Here is a 23605-nt window from a genome sequence, read left to right as displayed (position 1 = left end):
TCCATGAATTGGTAGGTGTGGGCGATTGTTTCTTCAGTATTTTGCACCTGCCTTTTTTTCCTGCGATGTTTTTTAAACCATAGACATGTAAATAGTAGCCATGCTTATTTTACTAAAATTCATAAAATCCATTTATTTTTTGTACTCTTACCTGTGAATCTAAATCTTCTCCTTTGAGGCATAAATTTGCATCAATCATGTTAAGTCCCATGAGAAGACCAACAATAACGGCTCCTTCTTCTTCCATCATTAAAGCTTCGTGCTCATAAAAGTCACTTGTTCAAAACAACAACAAAAACAGCATTTGTCAAAATAGTGACATATAATAGTAAGGTAAGGTTGCCCGCCTTTATAGACATTTTTTCATACTTAAATGCATGTAATTGGGTCTAAAAATAATTTTTGCTATTGGGTTTCATGACAAAAGGCTCTACTGCTCACTTCCTATACTATGGCCCCTGTATTACACGGCCTATTGCTGTCTGTACAATGAGGTAACAGGGTCGGCCACATCAGCCTTTAGTGTAACATATGTTGAGGACATGACTTTGTAGCACTAAAAGGAGCACTCCTACTAAGTGCATGTAATGTAGTGTGAGTGTAGTAATATACTCGCCTAACGCTGCTCTCTCCGGTGTCCAGGACCGTTCTGCTTCACTTCTCAGCAATGTAACAGCAATAGAAACTGGCTGGCTCACTCTCTCCTCTATGTGGGATCCAGAAGTCTCTTTTACAAGAAAGCCTGTGAAGCCTCATTCTGACGCTCCATAGACTTACATTGTGAAAAAGAGTTCCCAGGTCATGCAGAGCGCTGCGTGACTCGCAGAGTCTGAAGAGCGGTGATGTGACTCAGATGCCAAACAGAACGGCGGTGGACACAGGAGAGAGCAGCGGTAGGGGAGTATACTACTACACACACTACATTACATGCACATAGTTTTGATGAACTTAGGTTTTTTTTTAAGTTCATCAAAACTATGTGCATGTAATGTAGTGTGTGTAGTAGTATACTCACCTACCGCTGCTCTCTTCTGTGTCATAGTTTTGATGAACTTAAAAAAAAAACCTCAGTGGGAGTGCTCCTTTAACCCCTCTGTGACCTTAGACGTACTATCCCGTCGAGGTGCCCTGGGCTTATCTGACCCTGGACGGGATAGTACGTCATAGCCGATCGGCCGCGCTCACGGGGGGAGCGCGGCCGATCGCGGCCGGGTGTCAGCTGCTTATCGCAGCTGACATCCGGCACTATGTGCCAGGAGCGGTCACGGACCGCCCCCGGCACATTAACCCCTGGCACACCGCGATCAAAGATGATCGCGATGTGCCGGCGGTGCAGGGAAGCACCGCGCAGGGAGGGGGCTCCCTGCGGGCTTCCCTGAGCCCCCCGCAGCAACGCGATGTGATCGCGTTGCTGCGAGGGTCTCCTCACCTCCCTCCCTGCTCGAGCCCCGGATCCAAGATGGCCGCGGATCCGGGTCCTGCAGGGAGGGAGGTGGCTTCACAGAGCCTGCTCAGAGCAGGCACTGTGAAGCAGCCTGCACTCCTATCAGATCAGTGATCTGACAGAGTGCTGTGCAAACTGTCAGATCACTGATCTGTGATGTCCCCCCCTGGGACAAAGTAAAAAAGTAAAAAAAAAAATTTCCAAATGTGTAAAAAAAATAAAAAAAAATATTCCAAAATAATGAAAAAAAAAAAAAAATATTATTCCCATAAATACATTTCTTCATCTAAATAAAAAAAAAAAACCAATAAAAGTACACATATTTAGTATCGCCGCGTCCGTAACGGCCCGACCTATAAAACTGGCCCACTAGTTAACCCCTTCAGTAAACACCGTAAGAAAAAAAAAAAAAAAAACGAGGCAAAAAACAACGCTTTATTATCATACCGCCGAACAAAAAGTGGAATAACACGCGATCAAAAGGACAGATATAAATAACCATGGTACCGCTGAAAGCGTCATATTGTCCCGCAAAAAAAGAGCCGCCATACAGCATCATCAGCAAAAAAATAAAAAAGTTATAGTCCTGAGAATAAAGCGATGCAAAAATAATTATTTTTTCTGTAAAATAGTTTTTATCGTATAAAAGCACCAAACCATAAAAAAATGATATAAATGAGGTATCGCTGTAATCGTACTGACCCGAAGAATAAAACTGATTTATCAATTTTACCAAACGCGGAACGGTATAAACGCCTCCCCCAATAGAAATTCATGAATAGCTGGCTTTTGGTCATTCTTCCTCACAAAAATCGGAATAAAAAGCGATAAAAAAATGTCACGTGCCCAAAAATGTTTTCAATAAAAACGTCAACTCGTCCCGCAAAAAACAAGACCTCACATGACTCTGTGGACCAAAATATGGAAAAATTATAGCTCTCAAAATGTGGTATTGCAAAAAATATTTTTTGCAATAAAAAGGGTCTTTCAGTGTGTGACGGCTGCCAATCATAAAAATCCGCTAAAAAACTCGCTATAAAAGTAAATCAAACCCCCCTTCATCACCCCCTTAGTTAGGGAAAAATAAAAAAAAATGTATTTATTTCCATTTTCCCATTAGGGCTAGGGTTAGGGCTAGGGTTAGGGCTAGGGCTAGGGTTAGGGCTAGGGTTAGGGCTAGGGTTAGGGCTAGGGTTAGGGCTAGGGCTAGGGTTAGGGCTAGGGTTAGGGCTAGGGTTAGGGCTAGGGCTAGGGCTAGGGTTAGGGCTAGGGTTAGGGCTAGGGTTAGGGCTAGGGTTAGGGCTAGGGTTAGGGTTAGGGCTAGGGCTAGGATTAGGGTTAGGGTTGGGGCTACAGTTAGGGTTGGGGCTAAAGTTAGGGTTAGGGTTTAGATTACATTTACAGTTGGGAATAGGGTTGGGATTAGGGTTAGGGGTGTGTCAGGGTTAGAGGTGTGGTTAGGGTTACCGTTGGAATTAGGGTTAGGGGTGTGTTTAGATTAGGGTTTCAGTTATAATTGGGGGGTTTCCACTGTTTCGGCACATCAGGGGCTCTCCAAACACGACATGGCGTCCGATCTCAATTCCAGCCAATTCTGCGTTGAAAAAGTAAAACAGTGCTCCTTCCCTTCCGAGCTCTCCTGTGTGCCCAAACAGGGGTTTACCCCAACATATGGGGTATCAGCGTACTCAGGACAAATTGGACAACAACTTTTGTGGACCAATTTCTCCTGTTACCCTTGGGAAAATACAAAACTGGGGGCTAAAAAATAATTTTTGTGGGAAAACAAAAAGATTTTTTATTTTCACGGCTCTGCGTTATAAACTGTAGTGAAACACTTGGGGGTTCAAAGTTCTCACAACACATCTAGATAAGTTCATTGAGGGGTCTAGTTTCCAATATGGGGTCACTTGTGGGGGGTTTCTACTGTTTAGGTACATTAGGGGCTCTGCAAACGCAATGTGACGCCTGCAGACCAATCCATCTAAGTCTGCATTCCAAATGATGCTCCTTACCTTCCGAGCCCTCCCATGCGCCCAAACGGTGGTTCCCCCCCACATATCGGGTATCAGCGTACTCAGGACAAATTGGACAACAACTTTTGTGGACCAATTTCTCCTGTTACCCTTGGGAAAATACAAAACTGGGGGCTAAAAAATAATTTTTGTGGGAAAACAAAAAGATTTTTTATTTTCACGGCTCTGCGTTATAAACTGTAGTGAAACACTTGGGGGTTCAAAGTTCTCACAACACATCTAGATAAGTTCATTGAGGGGTCTAGTTTCCAATATGGGGTCACTTGTGGGGGGTTTCTACTGTTTAGGTACATTAGGGGCTCTGCAAACGCAATGTGACGCCTGCAGACCAATCCATCTAAGTCTGCATTCCAAATGATGCTCCTTCCCTTCCGAGCCCTCCCATGCGCCCAAACGGTGGTTCCCCCCCACATATCGGGTATCAGCGTACTCAGGACAAATTGGACAACAACATTTAGGGTCCAATTTCTCCTGCTAACCTTGGAAAAATACAAAACTGGGGGCTAAAATATAATTTTTGTGGAAAAAAAAATATTTTTTATTTGCATGGCTCTGCGTTATAAACTGTAGTGAAATACTTGGGGGTTCAAAGCTCTCACAACACATCAAGATGAGTTCCTTAGGGGGTCTACTTTCCAAAATGGTGTCACTTGTGGGGGGTTTCTACTGTTTAGGTACATTAGGGGCTCTGCAAACGCAATGTGACGCCTGCAGACCATTCCATCTAAGTCTGCATTCCAAATGGCGCTCCTTCCCTTCCGAACCCTCCCATGCGCCCAAACGGTGGTTCCCCCCCACATATGGGGTATCAGCGTACTCAGGACAAATTGGACAACAACTTTTGTGGTCCAATTTCTCCTCTTACCCTAGAGAAAATACAAAACTGGGGGCTAAAAAATAATTTTTGTGGGAAAAAAATTTTGTTTTATTTTTATGGCTCTGCATTATAAACTTCTGTGAAGCCCTTGGTGGGTCAAAGTGCTCACCACACATCCAGATAAGTTCCTTAGGGGGGTCTACTTTCCAAAATGGTGTCACTTGTGGGGGGTTTCAATGTTTAGGCACATCAGTGGCTCTCCAAACGCAACATGGCGTCCCATCTCAATTCCTGTCAATTTTGCATTGAAAAGTCAAACGGCGCTCCTTCCCTTCCGAGCTCTCCCATGCGCCCAAACAGTGGTTTACTGCCACATACGGGGTATCAGCGTACTCGGGACAAATTGGACAACAACTTTTGAGGTCCAATTTCTTCTCTTACCCTTGGAAAAATAAAAAATTGGGGGCAAAAATATAATTTTTGTGAAAAAATATGATTTTTTATTTTTACGGTTCTGCATTATAAACTTCTGTGAAGCACTTGGTGGGTCAAAGTGCTCACCACACCTCTAGATAAGTTCCTTAGGGGGTCTACTTTCCAAAATGGTGTCACTTGTGGGGGGTTTCAATGTTTAGGCACATCAGTGGCTCTCCAAACGCAACATGGCGTCCCATCTCAATTTCTGTCAATTTTGCATTGAAAAGTCAAACTGCGCTCCTTCCCTTCCGAGCTCTCCCATGCGCCCAAACAGTGGTTTACTGCCACATATGGGGTATCAGCGTACTCAGGACAAATTGGACAACAACTTTTGAGGTCCAATTTCTTCTCTTACCCTTGGAAAAATAAAAAATTGGGGGCAAAAATATAATTTTTGTGAAAAAATATGATTTTTTATTTTTACGGTTCTGCATTATAAACTTCTGTGAAGCACTTGGTGGGTCAAAGTGCTCACCACACATCCAGATAAGTTCCTTAGGGGGTCTACTTTCCAAAATGGTGTCACTTGTGGGGGGTTTCAATGTTTAGGCACATCAGTGGCTCTCCAAACGCAACATGGCGTCCCATCTCAATTCCTGTCAAGTTTGCATTGAAAAGTCAAATAGCGCTCCTTCCCTTCCGAGCTCTCCCATGCGCCCAAACAGTGGTTTACTGCCACATATGGGGTATCAGCGTACTCAGGACAAATTGGACAACAACTTTTTGGGTCCAATTTCTCCTGTTACCCTTGGTAAAATAAAACAAATTGGAGCTGAAGTAAATTTTTTGTGTAAAAAAGTTAAATGTTCATTTTTATTTAAACATTCCAAAAATTCCTATTAAACACCTGAAGGGTTAATAAACTTCTTGAATGTGGTTTTGAGCACCTTGAGGGGTGCAGTTTTTAGAATGGTGTCACACTTGGGCATTTTCTATCATATAGACCCCTCAAAATGACTTCAAATGAGACGTGGTCCCTAAAAAAAAATGGTGTTGTAAAAATGAGAAATTGCTGGTCAACTTTTAACCCTTATAACTCCCTAACAAAAAAAAAAATTGGTTCCAAAATTATGCTGATGTAAAGGAGACATGTGGGAAATGTTACTTATTAAGTATTTTGTGTGACATATCTCTGTGATTTAATTGCATAAAAATTCAAAGTTTGAAAATTGCAAAATTTTCAAAATTTTCGCCAAATTTCCGTTTTTTTCACAAATAAACGCAGGTACTATCAAAGAAATTTTACCACTATCATGAAGTACAATATGTCACGAGAAAACAATGTCAGAATCACCAGGATCCGTTGAAGCGTTTCGGAGTTATAACCTCATAAAGGGACAGTGGTCAGAATTGTAAAAATTGGCCTGGTCATTAACGTGCAAACCACCCTTGGGGGTAAAGGGGTTAAGGAGGACCTGAGAGATGATACAAGGTGCTAGGACCCACGGCCAGCATATATCAGGTGCTGACTGTGTGATCTCAGCAAGGTATGCTTGACTCTGAAACCCCGTGGTGTGTGAGATGAAACTCACTTTAAAATCCAACGGGGACCAAGCTGTGCTGGAGTGGGCGGGTACCCAGCATTTTCTCCCCACCCACTGCCCACTGGATTGATAGGTCCCTGCCTAGGTGCACATACACAGGGAACCCAAACTGCAGGTACCATGCTACAGAGCAAGGTAGATGAGCAGACTGATATACTAACATTTTCTCACAAAACTATATAACCTGTGTTTCCCGGTCACTTCACTAGGGACAAAAAAAAACAATGGGGTCAGACCTCCTCGGTTTAGTGAGAAAGCAGTGGGAAAAGCAAAAATAATGCACGAAAGGAAAATAATCCAACTACGAGAGAAAAACAATGTAAATGCACACCTGATCGGGCAACCAAGGGTCGGTGCTTTGGCCCCAACTAGATTTAAACTAAATATACTAAATCTAAATATAACTAAGTATGCTAAACCTAAATATAACTAAATATGCTAACCTAAATATACTAAACCTAAACACAATATACTAAACCTAAATATAACTAAATATACTAAACCTAACTATAAATATACTAAACCTTAGTATAACTAAATATACTACATCTAAATATAACTAAATATACTGAACTAAAATATAACTAAATATGCTAAACCTAACTATAACTAAATATGCTAAACCTAACTATAAATATACTAAACCTTACTATAACTAAATATACTACATCTAAATATAACTAAATATACTAAACCTAACTATAATAAAGTATGCTAAACCTAACTATAACTAAATATGCTAAACCTAACTATAACTAAATATGCTAAACCTAAATATAACTAAATATACTAAATCTAAACACAATATGCTAAACCTAAATGTAACTAAATATACTAAACCTAACTATAAATATACTAAACCTTACTATAACTAAATATACTACATCTAAATATAACTAAATATACTAAACCTAACTATAACTAAATATGCTAAACCTAACTATAACTAAATATACTAAAACCTAACTATAACTAAATATACTGAACCTAAATATAACCAAATATGCTAAACCTAAGTATAACTAAATATGCTAAACCTAAATATGACTAAATATGCTAAAACCTAAATATAACTAAATATGCTAAACCTAACTATAACTAAATATACTAAAACCTAAATATAACTACCGTAAATATACTGAACCTAAATATAACTAAATATGCTAAACCTAAATATGACTAAATATGCTAAATCTAAATATAACTAAATATGCTAAACCTAAATACAACTAAATATACTAAACCTAAATATGACTAAATATGCTAAACCTAAATATAACCAAATATGCTAAACCTAAATATAAATAAATATGCTAAACCTAAATATAACTAAATATGCTAAATAGTGTTGAGTGATACCGTCCAATATTTGAAAGTATCGGTATCGGATGGTATCGGCCGATATCCGAAAAATATCGGATATCGCCGATACCGATATCCGATACCAATACAAGTCAATGGGACACAAATATCGGAAGGTAACCGTAATGGTTCCCAGGGTCTGAAGGAGAGGAAACTCTCCTTCAGGCCCTGGGATCCATATTAATGTGTAAAATAAAGAATAAAAATAAAAAATATTGATATACTTACCCTCGGACGGGCCCTGGTTGTCACCGCTGCAATCGCCATGCTGTTCTTCCTAAGAATGTGACCGCTCAGCGACCAATCACAAGCCGCGACGTCATCGAAGGTCATTAAAGCGCTCATTCTTAGGAAGAAAAGCATGGCGATTGCAGCGGTGACAACCAGGGCCCGTCCGAGGGTAAGTATATCAATATTTTATATTTTTATTCTTTATTTTACACATTAATCTAAATCCCGATACAGATTCCCGATATCACAAAAATATCGGAACTCGGTATCGGAATTCCGATACCGCAAATATCGGCCGATACCCGGTACTTGCGGTATCGGAATGCTCAACACTAGTGCTAAACCTAAATATAACTAAATATGCTAAACCTTCTGAATTAGACTGAATTCTAGAATGCATTTGGCTACTCATCACTACTACAATATTATCATCATCTGCACCATCTAATCGAGCTGTTCTCCTCTTCCCACAGGTATGCACTGACTTTACCCAGCTCTCCCTGGCTTCTGAATGTCTCTGTATACTGCATTGATTTTCCATGGTATGCACTGACTTTACCCAGCTCTGCCTGGCTTCTGAATGTCTCTGTATACTGCATTGATTTTCCATGGTATGCACTGACTTTACCCAGCTCTCCCTGGCTTCTGAATGTCTCTGTATACTGCATTGATTTTCCATGGTATGCACTGACTTTACCCAGCTCTCCCTGGCTTCTGAATGTCTCTGTATACTGCATTGATTTTCCATGGTATGCACTGACTTTACCCAGCTCTCCCTGGCTGCTGAATGTCTCTGTATACTGCACTGGCTTTTCTATGCTTCCCCTGGATCTGAGTGTCTTGGTGCAGCACATATAATCCTTTTAGTATGCTTTCTCACCTATGAGCTTGTTTCCATGACCTGTTTTCATGTATGCCATTGTGTGATCCTGGCATCTCTTTGAGTGGTCAGTCTTACCCCTCCCTCACTTTATGACCTTTGCTTAACCCTCCGTCACATACAACTGATCTGACAGGCGCTTCTCTTTTACTTTCATTTCTCCTTCCTCACCAGATTGTGAGGAAACCCCCTCCCTCCAGGTAGTCTCCTGTCTCTTGAAGGTCTGTGAAACCTGATATCACAGTTGGATTTCAGAGCTTCAGGGGAGAGGATATAGCTGCACAGATCTCTCAGGCTCATTGTATGTGAATACGTCACATTCAGTAAGGTTGGTATTTTATGTTTTTATTCATCACAATAGTTTATTTAGCTTGTTTTATGAATGTATAGCACACAATGTGAGGATATTTCATAGAAATAAGGGAGATTTTATAAAAGAAAGTGTGCTGCTCAGGCATATACAGTAGTTCCCTAACATATTCCTTCTCTTGCTTCAGATTATCTGCTGAAATGGAGAGGAAAATGTACAATTTATCGAAACAACTTGATGTTGAGGAAGTAACAAACATGCTGTTAGATGATAGAGACCTCACACTGAATGAGGATTTAGGAGAGGAAAGTGAGATTGATTCTCATGATGAGGTGGAAGAATGTGTCCTGGATTCTGAAACAGAGCAAGATGGTGACAGTGGTGAGGATGAAGAAGTTGGATCATATTATATTGGAAAAGATAAAAATACTAAATGGAACAAGAAGCCATTCCAGAAAAAACGTAGGGAACCTTTAAACATTATTACTCACCTTCCTGCAGTAATAGGAACTGCACGTAATGCAAAAACTGCAGTTGAATGCTGGAACAGTATATTTACAGATGACATTCTGGACTCTATTGTCACATATACCAACCAATATATAGACATTATAAAGGACAAGTACATCTGCAACAGAACCATCAAGCCCACAGATGAAATAGAACTGCGTGCTTTTTTTGGATTACTATACCTTGCAGGAGCTTATAGGGCAAATAGACAAAGTTTGGAGGAACTTTGGGGTAAAGATGGGGATGGAGTTGAAAAATTTAGCCTTGTTATGTCCATAAACAGATTCAAGATTCTAATTCGTTGCCTTCGGTTTGACGACAGAACTACCCGAACCGAACGCAAAACACATGACCGACTTGCTCCAACTCGTGATATATTTCAAAGATTTGTTGTAAACTGTAAACAAAGTTATTACCCTGGAGAGAATCTCACTATTGACGAAATGCTCCCTGGTTTTCGTGGTAGATGTGCCTTTCGTCAATATATTCCATCAAAGCCAAACAAATATGGAATAAAAATGTATGCCCTTGTTGATGCCAGTAAGACCTACACTTACAACCTGGAAGTTTATGCAGGAAAACAACCAGAAGGTCCTTACTGTGTGAGCAACAAACCCATTGATGTAGTAAAAAGACTGGCTGAACCCTTATTTGGATCGGGTCACAATATTACAGCTGACAATTGGTTTACAAGTTGTGATCTGATTGATTATCTGAAAATTCAGAAGCTGTCATATGTGGGAACTGTAAGAAAAAACAAAAGGGAATTGCCGCCACAGTTTGTAAGTGTGAAAGAGAGACAACAGTACAGCAGTATGTTTGCATTCCATAATGGAAAGGCTTTAGTTTCCTATGTACCACATGCCAAAAAAATCGTACTTCTTCTATCAACACTTCATGATGATGCTGCCATCGATCCTGGGACTGGGGCAGAAAAAAACCCAGAGATAATTACATTTTACAATGCCACCAAAGGGGGTGTGGATACAGCAGATCAGATGTGCTCCACTTTCAACGTCAGCAGAAACATCAAACGCTGGCCAATGGTCATATTTTTTGCTATGTTGAATTTGGGTGGTATAAATTCACAAGTAATTTATCTTGAAAACAAGCTTGAACCACTCCGTAGACGATTGTATCTGAAAAAATTGGCCCATGAACTAGTACTTGGAGAGCTACGCAGGAGAAGCGTGAAAACAATCGGTATCCCCTCTCGCCTTCAAGTTCAGCTCAAAAGGTTCCGCCCAGAAGATGATGGTGAAAAGTCACCATCTGCACCACCTCACAAAAGAAGGAGATGCACCACCTGCCAAACGGAAAGCGGAACCAGAAGGCTTTCAAATTATGAATGTCTCAAATGTCATAAAGCAATTTGCCTGACACATGCAAAAATGGTGTGTAATTCTTGCTATTTGCTCTGCAAGTGTGACTTTTCTGGGGAAACCTCAGCATCTACTTCTGATTGAATATGTTTTTAATAGTACTTAAGGTACCTTAAAATTAAGTTTGTGTTCAAAAATTTTCTTTGTACATTTTTTTGAGAGAGTCGAACTGGGGACTATTTGGCGGGAGTTTTGAAAAGTTTGTATTTCATAGTTATTAGTTTTATGTTAAGTAAATTTTTTTTTTTGCAACTGATTATGTGTAGTCTCTTTTATTACATCCCTATGAAGGTCACTGATCACTTTTAGAGCTCTGAAATTGCAAACATTAGATATTATAGGTATTTTTCCAGCAGGCGCCTGACAGGCACATTGTATGTGAACTCGTTAGTCCGAATATTGTATGTGACGGAGGGTTAACTCTCTACATCTGGTCTCCCATACCCAGCCACCCCCTCATTCACACCTGATTGCCCTTAACTGGGGATATATTCACATGCAGGAGTCTGCTATAGACTCAGTCTGCTGCAAATCATCTTTTAAATTACATCTTTTTAATTATGATTCTGAATTAGACGGAATTGGACTGGAATTGACTGGAAGGTAACAGACTACTAACCACTACAATGTTTCGGTTTCTTTTCTCTTTCACCCCCATACTACTTTCCTTCTTACAATCTCCTGCAATCCCTCCTCCTAGTAACGAACTAGTCATTTCTTCCTCCATACTCCCCAGCCATCTCACCTTCTCCTCAGAACTGTTCCTCCACATACAATCCTTTTTCTCCAGACACACACGGCCGCATCATGTCCTATCCTGCTCCCACCTTCTAATGATCTGTCTGTTACTCCTCATTGCTGGTGACATATCCCCAAATCCCGGCCCTCCTCAATTCATCCCCACACTCGTTTCTAACCCCCTGCCACGATCCTCCGCATGTTTTCCCAACCACGACAACCTCATACCCATTCATCCAGCCCCCACTCCCCAGCTCCCCCTACTTGGAGCACTATGGAACGCTCGCTCCATCTGCAACAAACTGACATTTATCCATGACCTCTTCATCACCAACAAACTCTCCTTCCTCGGCCTCACTGAAACCTGGCTCACCCCCTCTGACTCGGCCTCTCCAGCTGCGCTCTCCTATGGCGGATTCCACCTCTCTCACACCCCTCGCCCCAGCAACAAACGCGGTGGAGGAGTTGGCTTGCTCCTGTCCGACACCTGCTCCTCCACTCCAATCCCGCTACCACCCTCCGCTACTCTTCCCTCGTTTGAGGTGCACTCTGTCCGCATCTATTCCCCCTCCAACCTCCAGCTGGCTGTCATCTACCGCCCCCCAGAACTAGCCATCTCCACCTTTCTCGACCACTTCACCACCTGGCTACTTCATTTCCTCTCTGTTGACATCCCCACTATCATCATGGGTGATTTCAATGTCCCCATTGACACTTTCACCTCAGCTACCTCTAAACTTTTATCACTGACTGCCTCCTTTGGCCTCACTCAATGGTCCTCTGAGGCCACTCACAAAGATGGCCACACGCTGGACCTCATCTTCACCCGCCTCTGCTCCCTTACTAATCTCACTAACACACCCCTCCCCCTGTCTGACCACAACCTACTGACATTCTCGTCCCTCTCCTCTCCTAGTGTGCAACCCTCACTCCACAAACTCACTCACCCTCGCAGAAATCTCAAACATCTCAACTTACAATCACTCTCTGAGTCCCTTCTCCCTCTCACAGACATAGCTTCCCTTCATGACACAGATGCTGCTGCCACTTTTTATAACACCACAATAACAACAACACTCGATTCGGCCGCCCCACTCATGCATAGTAAAACTCGTACAATTAACAGGCAGCCCTGGCTGACCAGCCTGACCAAAGAATTGAGACGGGCTTCCAGGATTGCCGAGCGGAGATGGAAGCGATCCCACTCTGCCGACCACTTCACTGCATACAAGCAGTCCCTCGCCAGCTTCAAGTCTGCGCTCACTGCCGCAAAACAAACTTACTTCTCATCCCTCATATCCTCCCTGTCTCACAACCCTAAACAGCTTTTCAACACTTTCAATTCTCTACTCCGTCCCCCCGCACCTCCTCCCTCCCCCCTCATTTCTGCTGATGACTTCGCCTCTTTCTTTAAACAGAAGATCAATGCGATCAGAGAAAGCTTTGGCCCACAGCGCCCACTGCCCCTCTTAGCTGCTCAACCCTGCTCCTCCAAAACCAGCTTCTCCACCATGACAGAAGATCAGCTCTCCACCCTCCTGTCAAGATCACACCTCACCACCTGCACGCTTGACCCGCTCCCATCCCACCTCATCCCTAACCTTTCCACGGTCTTCATCCCAACCCTAACGCACCTCTTCAACCTCTCACTCACAACAGGTGTCTTTCCCTCATCCTTCAAGCATGCCAAGATCACACCCATCCTCAAAAAGCCCTCCCTCGACCCATCCTCTGTGTCTAGCTATCGCCCAATATCTCTTCTCCCTTATGCCTCCAAATTGCTGGAGCAACACGTCCATCTTGAACTGTCCTCCCACTTCTCCTCCTGCTCCCTCTTTGATCGGTTACAATCAGGCTTCCGTTCCCATCACTCAACTGAAACTGCCCTAACTAAAGTCACCAATGACCTACTAACTGCCAGGAGCAAGCGACACTACTCTGTCCTCCTTCTCCTGGACTTGTCTTCTGCCTTTGACACTGTTGACCACTCCCTTTTGCTACAAATCCTCTCATCCCTTGGCATCACAGACTTGGCCCTTTCCTGGATCTCGTCATATCTGACAGACCGAACATTCAGTGTCTCCCTCCCCCACACCACCTCCTCACTTCGCCCCTTGTCAGTCGGTGTTCCTCAAGGCTCTGTTCTAGGACCCCTACTCTTCTCCATCTACACTTTCGGCCTGGGACAGCTCATAGAATCCCACGGTATGCAGTACCATCTCTACGCCGACGACACGCAGATCTACCTCTCCGGACCTGACCTCTCCTCCTTGCTTACCAAAATCCCGCACTGTCTGTCTGCCATTCCAGCCTTCTTTTCTGCTCGCTTTCTACAACTGAACATGGACAAAACAGAATTCATCATCTTTCCCCCATCTCACTCTACCCCTCCACCACATCTATCCATCAATGTCAATGGCTGCTCACTATCCCCAGTCCCACACGCCTGGTGCCTCGGGGTGATCCTCGACTCTGCCCTCTCTTTCAAGCCACATATCCAAGCCCTTGCCTCCTCCTGTCGTCTCAAACTCAAAAATATTTCCCGGATCCGTGCTTTCCTTGACCGCAACACTGCAAAAACGCTAGTGCATGCCCTTATCATCTCCCGCCTCGACTACTGCAACCTCCTACTCTCTGGACTCCCCTCTAGCACTCTGGCACCACTCCAATCCATCCTACACTCTGCTGCCCGACTAATCCACCTGTCCCCCCGCTATTCCCCAGCCTCTCCCCTGTGTCAAGCCCTTCACTGGCTTCCTATCGCCCAGAGACTCCAGTTCAAAACCCTCACACTAGTGCAGTAATGCAGTTCAAATTTCGTTTTTTCAAGTTTGCATGTTTTGGCGCTGCAGTGTGCTGCCCTATTTATTTAACTATATACGAGTTGGCGACTCTGGGTTCAGCACCTGTTCACACTCAGTCTATGTTTGGATGTGCAGGTCAGGTTTTTGAAATATATTCTCTAGCCTTCTGATCGTGCACTCCCCGCCTCCTAGCTTCAGGTGTTTTAATTATAGTAGGTCCAATACCCCTCCACATAGAGAGAGAATTTGAGTCCAAGAAGAGGTTTCACATGTACCCGTTCAGATGGAGACGTTTATTCTCAGTGAGGTAGGTCAAACGTAGGACCTCGTATAAGAGAGATTCCTTAACGTGGCTACGAGGTACACATAAAATTGGCCATTTTTGTGCGCTAAAAGCTCTCATTTTTCATATTTCTAGTGCAGTAATGCAGTTCAAATTTCGTTTTTTCAAGTTTGCATGTTTTGGCGCTGCAGTGTGCTGCCCTATTTATTTAACTATATACGAGTTGGCGACTCTGGGTTCAGCACCTGTTCACACTCAGTCTATGTTTGGATGTGCAGGTCAGGTTTTTGAAATGTATTCTCTAGCTTTCTGATCGTGCACTCCCCGCCTCCTAGCTTCAGGTGTTTTAATTATAGTAGGTCCAATACCCCTCCACATAGAGAGAGAATTTGAGTCCAAGAAGAGGTTTCACATGTACCCGTTCAGATGGAGACGTTTATTCTCAGTGAGGTAGGTCAAACGTAGGACCTCGTATAAGAGAGATGCCTTAACGTGGCTACGAGGTACACATAAAATTGGCCATTTTTGTGCGCTAAAAGCTCTCATTTTTCATATTTCTAGTGCAGTAATGCAGTTCAAATTTCGTTTTTTCAAGTTTGCATGTTTTGGCGCTGCAGTGTGCTGCCCTATTTATTTAACTATATACGAGTTGGCGACTCTGGGTTCAGCACCTGTTCACACTCAGTCTATGTTTGGATGTGCAGGTCAGGTTTTTGAAATGTATTCTCTAGCCTTCTGATCGTGCACTCCCCGCCTCCTAGCTTCAGGTGTTTTAATTATAGTAGGTCCAATACCCCTCCACATAGAGAGAGAATTTGAGTCCAAGAAGAGGTTTCACATGTACCCGTTCAGATGGAGACGTTTATTCTCAGTGAGGTAGGTCAAACGTAGGACCTCGTATAAGAGAGATGCCTTAACGTGGCTACGAGGTACACATAAAATTGGCCATTTTTGTGCGCTAAAAGCTCTCATTTTTCATATTTCTAGTGCAGTAATGCAGTTCAAATTTCGTTTTTTCAAGTTTGCATGTTTTGGCGCTGCAGTGTGCTGCCCTATTTATTTAACTATATACGAGTTGGCGACTCTGGGTTCAGCACCTGTTCACACTCAGTCTATGTTTGGATGTGCAGGTCAGGTTTTTGAAATGTATTCTCTAGCCTTCTGATCGTGCACTCCCCGCCTCCTAGCTTCAGGTGTTTTAATTATAGTAGGTCCAATACCCCTCCACATAGAGAGAGAATTTGAGTCCAAGAAGAGGTTTCACATGTACCCGTTCAGATGGAGACGTTTATTCTCAGTGAGGTAGGTCAAACGTAGGACCTCGTATAAGAGATGCCTTAACGTGGCTACGAGGTACACATAAAATTGGCCATTTTTGTGCGCTAAAAGCTCTCATTTTTCATATTTCTAGTGCAGTAATGCAGTTCAAATTTCGTTTTTTCAAGTTTGCATGTTTTGGCGCTGCAGTGTGCTGCCCTATTTATTTAACTCAAAACCCTCACACTGACATACAAAGCCATCCACAACCTGTCTCCTCCATACATCTGTGACATGGTCTCCCGGTACCTACCTACACGCGACCTCCGATCCTCCCTAGACCTCCTTCTCTACTCCCCTCTCATCTCTTCTTCCCATAACCGCATCCAAGACTTCTCCCGTGCTTCCCCCATACTCTGGAACTCTCTACCCCAACACATCAGATTTGCGCCTACCATAGAAACCTTCAAAAAGAACCTGAAGACTCATCTCTTCCGACAAGCCTACAGCCTGCAGTGATCCTCAACCTACTGAACAGCCGCACAGCCAGCTCTTCCCTCTCCTAGTGTATCCTCACCCACCCCCTGCAGACTGTGAGCCCTCGCGGGCAGGTTCCTCCCTCCTTATGTACTCGTGTGCGTTGTTATCTGCTCATGTTTAATGTAATTGTCTATATTTGCCCCGTATTCACATGTAAAGCGCCATGGAATAAATGGCGCTATAAAAATGTATAATAATAATAAACCTAAATACAACTAAATATGCTAAACCTAACTATAACTAAATATACTGAACCTACATATAACTAAACATACTAAACCTGAATATAACTAAATATGATAAACCTGAATATAACTACAGTGGTGTTCAAAAGTCCTTCATAGGATAAATTGATTGATTTTTCAAGTTTTAAACGTTTCCTGTCGAATATCTTCGATGCTAATATGACATATTATATATGGTTTTGTTCAGAATACAATTTTGAATTCTCTCCCTGTAATATTTTTAGCTTTTGAAGCAGTTTTGCCTGAAATTATTGCAAGAATATGAGAATTGAAAGCAGAACTAAATATTGTACAGCTTCAGATCCAAAATTAGCCAATCACAGATGAGGTTCTTGTGACCAATCATAACCTGGATATGGCAGCCAATCACATTGCATTACATCACATCTGCTGCTTTGTTTTCTTGTTTTATCTGTTGGTCTATCTAGTGAATCATACTGTAGAGTTTTATGATGGGAGCCTTCAGATTTTTGTCAGCGGAGGATCGTGTGCGAGTTGTGGTGCTACATGAAGAGGGTTATACTGGCCCCCAGATCGCAAGGAAGGTCGGCTGTAATCAGAGTACAGTCGTAAGAGTTTTGCAGAAACATAAGCAGCTTGGAATTACCCAGGACATGCCCAGATCTGGTCGGCCCAGAAAGTCAACTAAAAGGGAGGATAGAGTAATTATAAGAACATCCCTTGCCAACGAAAGCTCACCGCTCCTCAGCTTCTGCGAGAATGGCAAGAAAAGTGCAATATTGAGGTAGCAACATCAACTGTTAGGAAGAGATGTTTGGAAGCAGGATTGAGAGGGTGCAAGGCCCGAAAGAAGCCACTGACGACAGCCATACAAAGACAAAGGCGAAAACTGTGGGCATTGAAATATTTAAAATGGAGGAAGGAGGAGTGGGAAAAAGTGCTATTTAGTGATGAAAGCACTTTTTGCATTTTAGGAAATGACGACAAGTCTTATGTGAGAAGGTTCCCACATGAAGAGTACAAGCCAGAGTGTTTGAGCTTCTCTGTGAAACATCCGATGAAAGTAATGGTCTGGGGCTGTATGGCAGCCAATGGTGTTGGAAGGCTTCATATTGTGGAGGGTATGGTCAATGCAAAAAAATACATAGACATCCTTAATAAGAAAATGCTGCCTTCTGCTCAACACTCTGAATTAAATAAAAATAATAAATCTTAAAAAGTAAAATTTAAGTCTGTGTGAACTTGCATTGGAAGTTAATGAACTTAGAAACCTGTTCACCATTCTACACACTGTACTGGTGTAGGTATGGTTATGCTGTAAAAAAAAAATGATCAAAAATGCGCACACCATAACAATTTATACACTTGGGACCTTCAAAAATTAGTATGGCATGCAATGAGGGATTACAAAAACATATATGTTCCACCAGTTTCACTGTAGAGATGCAGAAGTATGAAACATATAGTTTTCTTCACGCCTATGCAGGACTTTTGAACACCATTGTAAATATGATAAACCTAAATATAACTAAACATACTGATACCACAGAACTTTTCCACTCCTGCTAAAGCTTATTCCTTGGGAAACTGCTGCCTGCAGTATTTTCCTGCCACTCTTCCAGGTTTTGATCCAACAGGCTCGATTGAACTGCCAGGACACCGCTAGTTTGGGTGCCCGGCTGACTAACCGCCGTCATAGTTCTGACTTCACATAACTGCGGCCAGAAAGTGGTGGGGAAGTTGTATGAGATGAGGAAGTCATGAGCTGAGATTGGACAGCGGCCTGAAAAGCAGGTATGGTGACACCTTATTCCTGGAGAAAGGTTCCCTTTAAAATGTATTATTTGGGTCAGCCTCTTACCGACATATGACTTACTGGCTGAGGCAAGCTTTGAGTTCTTGGCAAATGTTGGCAAATTTAATCATTCATCATGTGCAGTTAATAGTTGTGGGTGGAGCAAAGCTGTGCCTGAGGCTGTTAACCTCTTAAATTCCACTGTCAATCTTTGATAGCGGCATTTAAGATGCGCTGGCAGGGGCGGTCGTCATTCCACAACAGGTTGCTATGATAGCCAGGGTCTGCTGATGATCCCCCATGCCTGTCAGTACGACACTCCTGTGAAAGCCAGCGTTTAGCTGGCATTCATAGGAGATCATGATTTTTCACTATGCATAGCAGTGCTGCTTTTGTAATAGAACACTGTTATATATAGTGCAAGCGATCAAATGATTGCAGCTTCAAGTCCTCTAAAGAGACTAATAAATACAGTAAAAATTGAAAACAAGTTCAAACCACCACCCTTTGTTCCATAAAAAAAAAACAATTAGTATTGCTACATTTGTAAGAGTTCAATCTATCAAAATATAAAAAATGAATCCATATCGAGAAAAGGCATGACAACAAAATAGGGATTTTTGGGTTACTCACCGTAAAATCCTTTTCTCCGAGACGCTCATTGGGGGACACAGGACTGTGGGTGTATGCTTCTGCCGCCAGGAGGCTGACACTAAGTAAGCCGTTCTTGAAAAAAAAGTTAGCTCCTCCTCCGTCGTATACACCCTGACACTGGCTACTGACGACTCAAGTTCGGCGCAAAAGCAGTAGGCGAACAAAACATGAGAAATAATATAACAGCATAAATACAGAAAACTTATGTCTAGAAAAAGTCCTACTGACTGACAAAATCAGATATAGCAAAAGCAGCCAACAGGCTACCAAGGAGGGAGCTGTGTCCCCCAATGAGCGTCTCGGAGAAAAGGATTTTACGGTGATTAACACAAAAATCCCTATTTCTCCTTCACCTCATTGGGGGACACAGGACTGTGGGATGTCCAAAAGCAGTCCCTGGGAGGGAAATTAACTCACCAGTAAAAATGATCCAGATAATGGTTGTCTTATAAGTGCGTCACCACCACTTGAAGAATCCTTCTACCCAGACTTGCGTCTGCAGAGATCTGGGAGTGGATATTATAATGTTTGACAAAAGTATGCAAACTAGACCAGGTTGCAGCTTTGCAAACCTGTTCTGCTGAGGCCTGGTGCCAAACCGCCCAGGAAGCCCTCACTGCTCTAGTGGAGCGAGTCTTGATTCCAGCCAGCACCATCATGCCCTTGGCGCGATAGGCCTCCTGAATGTCCGCTTGTATCCACCTGGCCAGAGTAGATTTCGAGGCCGCGCATCCCTTCCTACGACCTTCCGGAAGGACAAACAGATCATCTGTCTGGCGGAAAGGAGCAGTCCGGGAAATGTACCTCCTCAGGGCTCTTACTAGGTCCAAAGAATGGAGAGCTTTTTCTACACGGTGCGTAGGTGCTGGACAAAAAGAGGGAAGAACTATATCCTCATTAATGTGGAAAGAGGAAACAACCTTCGGAAGAAAGGAAGGTGCTGGTCTGAGCACTACCTTGTCCTGATGAAAACGTAGAAAGGGAGTACGACAGGAGAGGGCTGCCAGCTCTGATACCCGCCTTACGGAAGTTATGGCCACTAAAAATACAACTTTCCAGGAAAGGACAGTCAAGGAAATATCTTGAAGTGGCTCAAAAGGAGCCTCCTGCAAGGCCCTTAAGACCAAACTAAGGTCCCAAGCTTCCAAAGGAGTTTTATAAAAAGGGACCTTATGAGCGACTCCCTGAATAAAAGTCCTGACCTGACGGCTAGTAGCAATCCTACGCTGAAAAAGGACCGATAAGGCTGAAATCTGCTTTTTAAGAGTACTTGGAGCAAGCCCTGAATCCAGGCCCGCTTGGAGGAAGGCTAGAATATTTGGGACAGAGAAACGCAAAGGAGGCAGCCCGCGCTCTCTACACCAAGAGAGAAAAACTTTCCAAGTGTGATGATAAATTCTGGCCGAAACGGGTTTGCGTTCGCTGATCATGGTATCTGCTACCTCTTGGGAAAACCCTGCCTGAGTTAAAACCCAAGATTCAACGGCCAGGCTGTCAAACGTAGGACCCCTGAGTTCTGGTGGTAGATCGGCCCTTGAGATAGAAGATCCGGCCGATTGGGGAGCCGCCATGGAACCCCGGTGAGAAGCTGTACTAGGTTCGCATACCAGGTCCCACGCTGCCAATCCGGGGTGACCAGAATAGCAGGCGCTTCTTCCAACTTGATCTTCTTGATAATCCTCGGGAGTAATGCCAGGGGAGGGAACAGATAAGAGATATGGAACTGGTTCCAAGTTAGTACTAGGGCATCCACGGCGAATGCCTGTGGGTCTCGGTACAGGGAAACAAACCTGGGTACCTTGGCATTCCCCTTGGACGCCATTAGATCCACATCCGGGGTCCCCCATAGATGGCATATCTGCTGAAATACTTCAGGAGGGAGAGACCATTCCCCGGACGCTAGACCCTGACGGCTCAGAAAATCTGCCGCCCAGTTTTCTGCACCCGGAATGTGAACTGCTGAAATCACAGAGCGATTTCTCTCGGCCCAGATCAGTATTTGTTTTACCTCCTGCATGGCTGCCTTGCTGCGGGTGCCCCCTTGATGATTTATGTATGCCACGGCTGTGGCGTTGTCCAATTGAATTCGGACAGGGCGACCCGCCAGAAGATGGTGAAAATGCTGCAAGGCTAGTTGAATCACCCGAATTTCTAAGAGATTGATGGGGAGATCTGATTCCTGAGGAGACCAGCGCCCTTGAGCTGTGTGGTGAAAAAACACAGCTCCTCAACCCAGGTGACTGGCATCTGTTGTGACCACCAGCCAATTGGTTGGGGGAAAAGGGCTTCCCCCCGAGTAGGGAAGAGCTGTTTAGCCACCATGAGAGAGCCTGTCTGACCTGGGGAGACAACCAAAATCTGCGGTTGAGGGAGAGAGGATTCCTGTTCCATACCTGTTGGAGAGGTTGAAGATGAAGCTGCACGAATGGTACTGCTTCTATAGAAGCCACCATTCTTCCTAACACCCTCATGCAAGACCGGATCGAATGAGGGTACGGTTGCTGAAGGTTCCTCACTTCCCGCCGAAGGGCAGGGACCTTGTCCTGGGGAAGAATTGATAGGGCTTGAGAGGTATCGAAAATCATGCCTAAAAAAGATCCTCCGAGAAGGTTGTAGGGATGACTTTCTTAAATTTACTAGCCAACCCAAATGAGCAAGGGTGTCCAGAGTAATGCCGACATTCTCCCTGCAAGCTTGAAAGGTCAGCCCCTTGATCAGGAGATCGTCCAGATATGGCAAGACTACTATGCCTCGGGAGTGCAGAATGGACACCACAATTGACATGACCTTCGTGAACACCCTGGGGGCGGAAGCCAGCTCGAAAGGTAAAGCCGTGAACTAAAAATGTAGGTTGTTTAAAGCAAACCTGAGAAACATTTGATGAGGAGGAAAAATGGGAATATGTAGGTAGGCATCCTGAATGTCTATTGAGGCCAAGAACTCTCCCTTTTCCATTGAAGCAATCACTGACCGAAGAGATTCCATCCAAAGGTGACGAACGCGGACAAACCTGTTTAAGAATTTCAGATCTAGGATAGGTCTTACTGTTCCATCCTTTTTGGGTACTACAAAAAGATTGGAATAAAACCCTTGAAACCTTTCTTCCCTTGGAACAGGAGAAATGACTCCGCTGCGATGAAGGGACTCTATGGATTTGAACAGGTCTTGTCGGTGGGACTCGGACCTGGGAAGACAGGATGGGAAGAACCGGGGAGGAGGCTGACAGACCAGCTCTATCTTGTAACCTGAAGATATGAGCTCTCCCACCCATCGGTCGTGGATTACCTGAAACAGAAGTAGACGTCCGCCTACTCTGTTGGAGGCGCTCAGAGGAGGCCTCCAGTCACTTGGCCGAAAAGCCTGAGTCCTAGACCCTCTGGATCTAGTTGACTGGGAACGCAATCTTCCCCCCTGGTTGGCCGCATAGGAGACCCGAGTGTCTCGATCCTGATTGGGTCGACCCTGTGCAGCAGAGCCCGATGCTGGAGCCCATCTAGCATTATGAAAGGGTCTGAAACGGGCCTGGAATTGGCGACGAAAAGTTAGTCTAACCCTCTGCTGTGGAAGAAACTTGCTCTTCCCTCCTGTGGAGTCAGAAATCAGCTGATCCAGTTTCTCTCTGAATAAGTGATCCCCCTGATACGGAAGGGTTGTGAGCGATTTTTTAGAGGTAGAGTCTGCCCGCCATGTTCTTAACCAGAGAGCTCTTCTAATGGCGATAGCGTTAGCCACAGCGGCACAGTCTGCAGCATCTAAGGATGCATTGATCAGATAGCTACCAGCAAGAGCTATCTGAGATGACATTTCCGCCAACTCTGCTGGCAAATCACCTTCTTGAAGAGCCTTTGTTAAAGACTCTGACCAAGATATCATAGCCTTAGCAACCCAGGTTGCCGCAAAAGAAGGAAAAAGTGCCGAACTTGAAGCCTCAAAAACGGAACGAGATAAGCTCTCTATAAGACGATCCGTAGGATCCTTAATTGATGAGCCATTAGGGAGAGAAAGCAATGTGTTAGAGGCTAAACGGGACACCGGAGGATCTATAGAAGGATTTTCTGCCCATTTACTACATAGCTCAGTAGCAAAAGGGTACCTAACCTTCAAGGCTTTTTGCTCTGAGAAACGTTTGTCCAGGTGCTCCCTGTTACGCCGAATCAAGTCCTCAAACTCAGGGTGAGAGGAAAAAACTCTATGAGCCTGTTTGACCCGTTTAAATGACATCTTATGATCTGAGGATGAGGCGAGCTCGTCCTCTATCCCCAGGGACTGAATGACAGCCTCAATCAGGCTATCTACAGACTCCTGAAACCCAGGATTCTCAAAATTAAGGGACTC

The 23605-nt window shown here is 43.8% G+C and overlaps 1 protein-coding gene across 7 annotated transcripts in view; it reads right to left on the bottom strand.

Annotated features, from left to right (window-relative positions):
* Positions 1–23605, bottom strand: part of RUFY1 (RUN and FYVE domain containing 1) — a 377731-nt gene that overhangs the window by 294599 nt on the left and 59527 nt on the right. For all 7 annotated transcript variants that reach the window (XM_069763888.1, XM_069763887.1, XM_069763891.1 and 4 more), the window contains exon 5: positions 152–275. In XM_069763888.1, coding sequence (XP_069619989.1) covers positions 152–275 — 124 coding nt within the window. The remainder of the gene's footprint in view (positions 1–151; positions 276–23605) is intronic.

Source organism: Ranitomeya imitator, chromosome 4, assembly GCF_032444005.1.
Source record: "Ranitomeya imitator isolate aRanImi1 chromosome 4, aRanImi1.pri, whole genome shotgun sequence".
NCBI lineage: Eukaryota > Metazoa > Chordata > Amphibia > Anura > Dendrobatidae > Ranitomeya > Ranitomeya imitator.
Note: the sequence above shows the minus strand (reverse complement) of the source record. Positions and strands in the feature narration are given on the sequence as shown.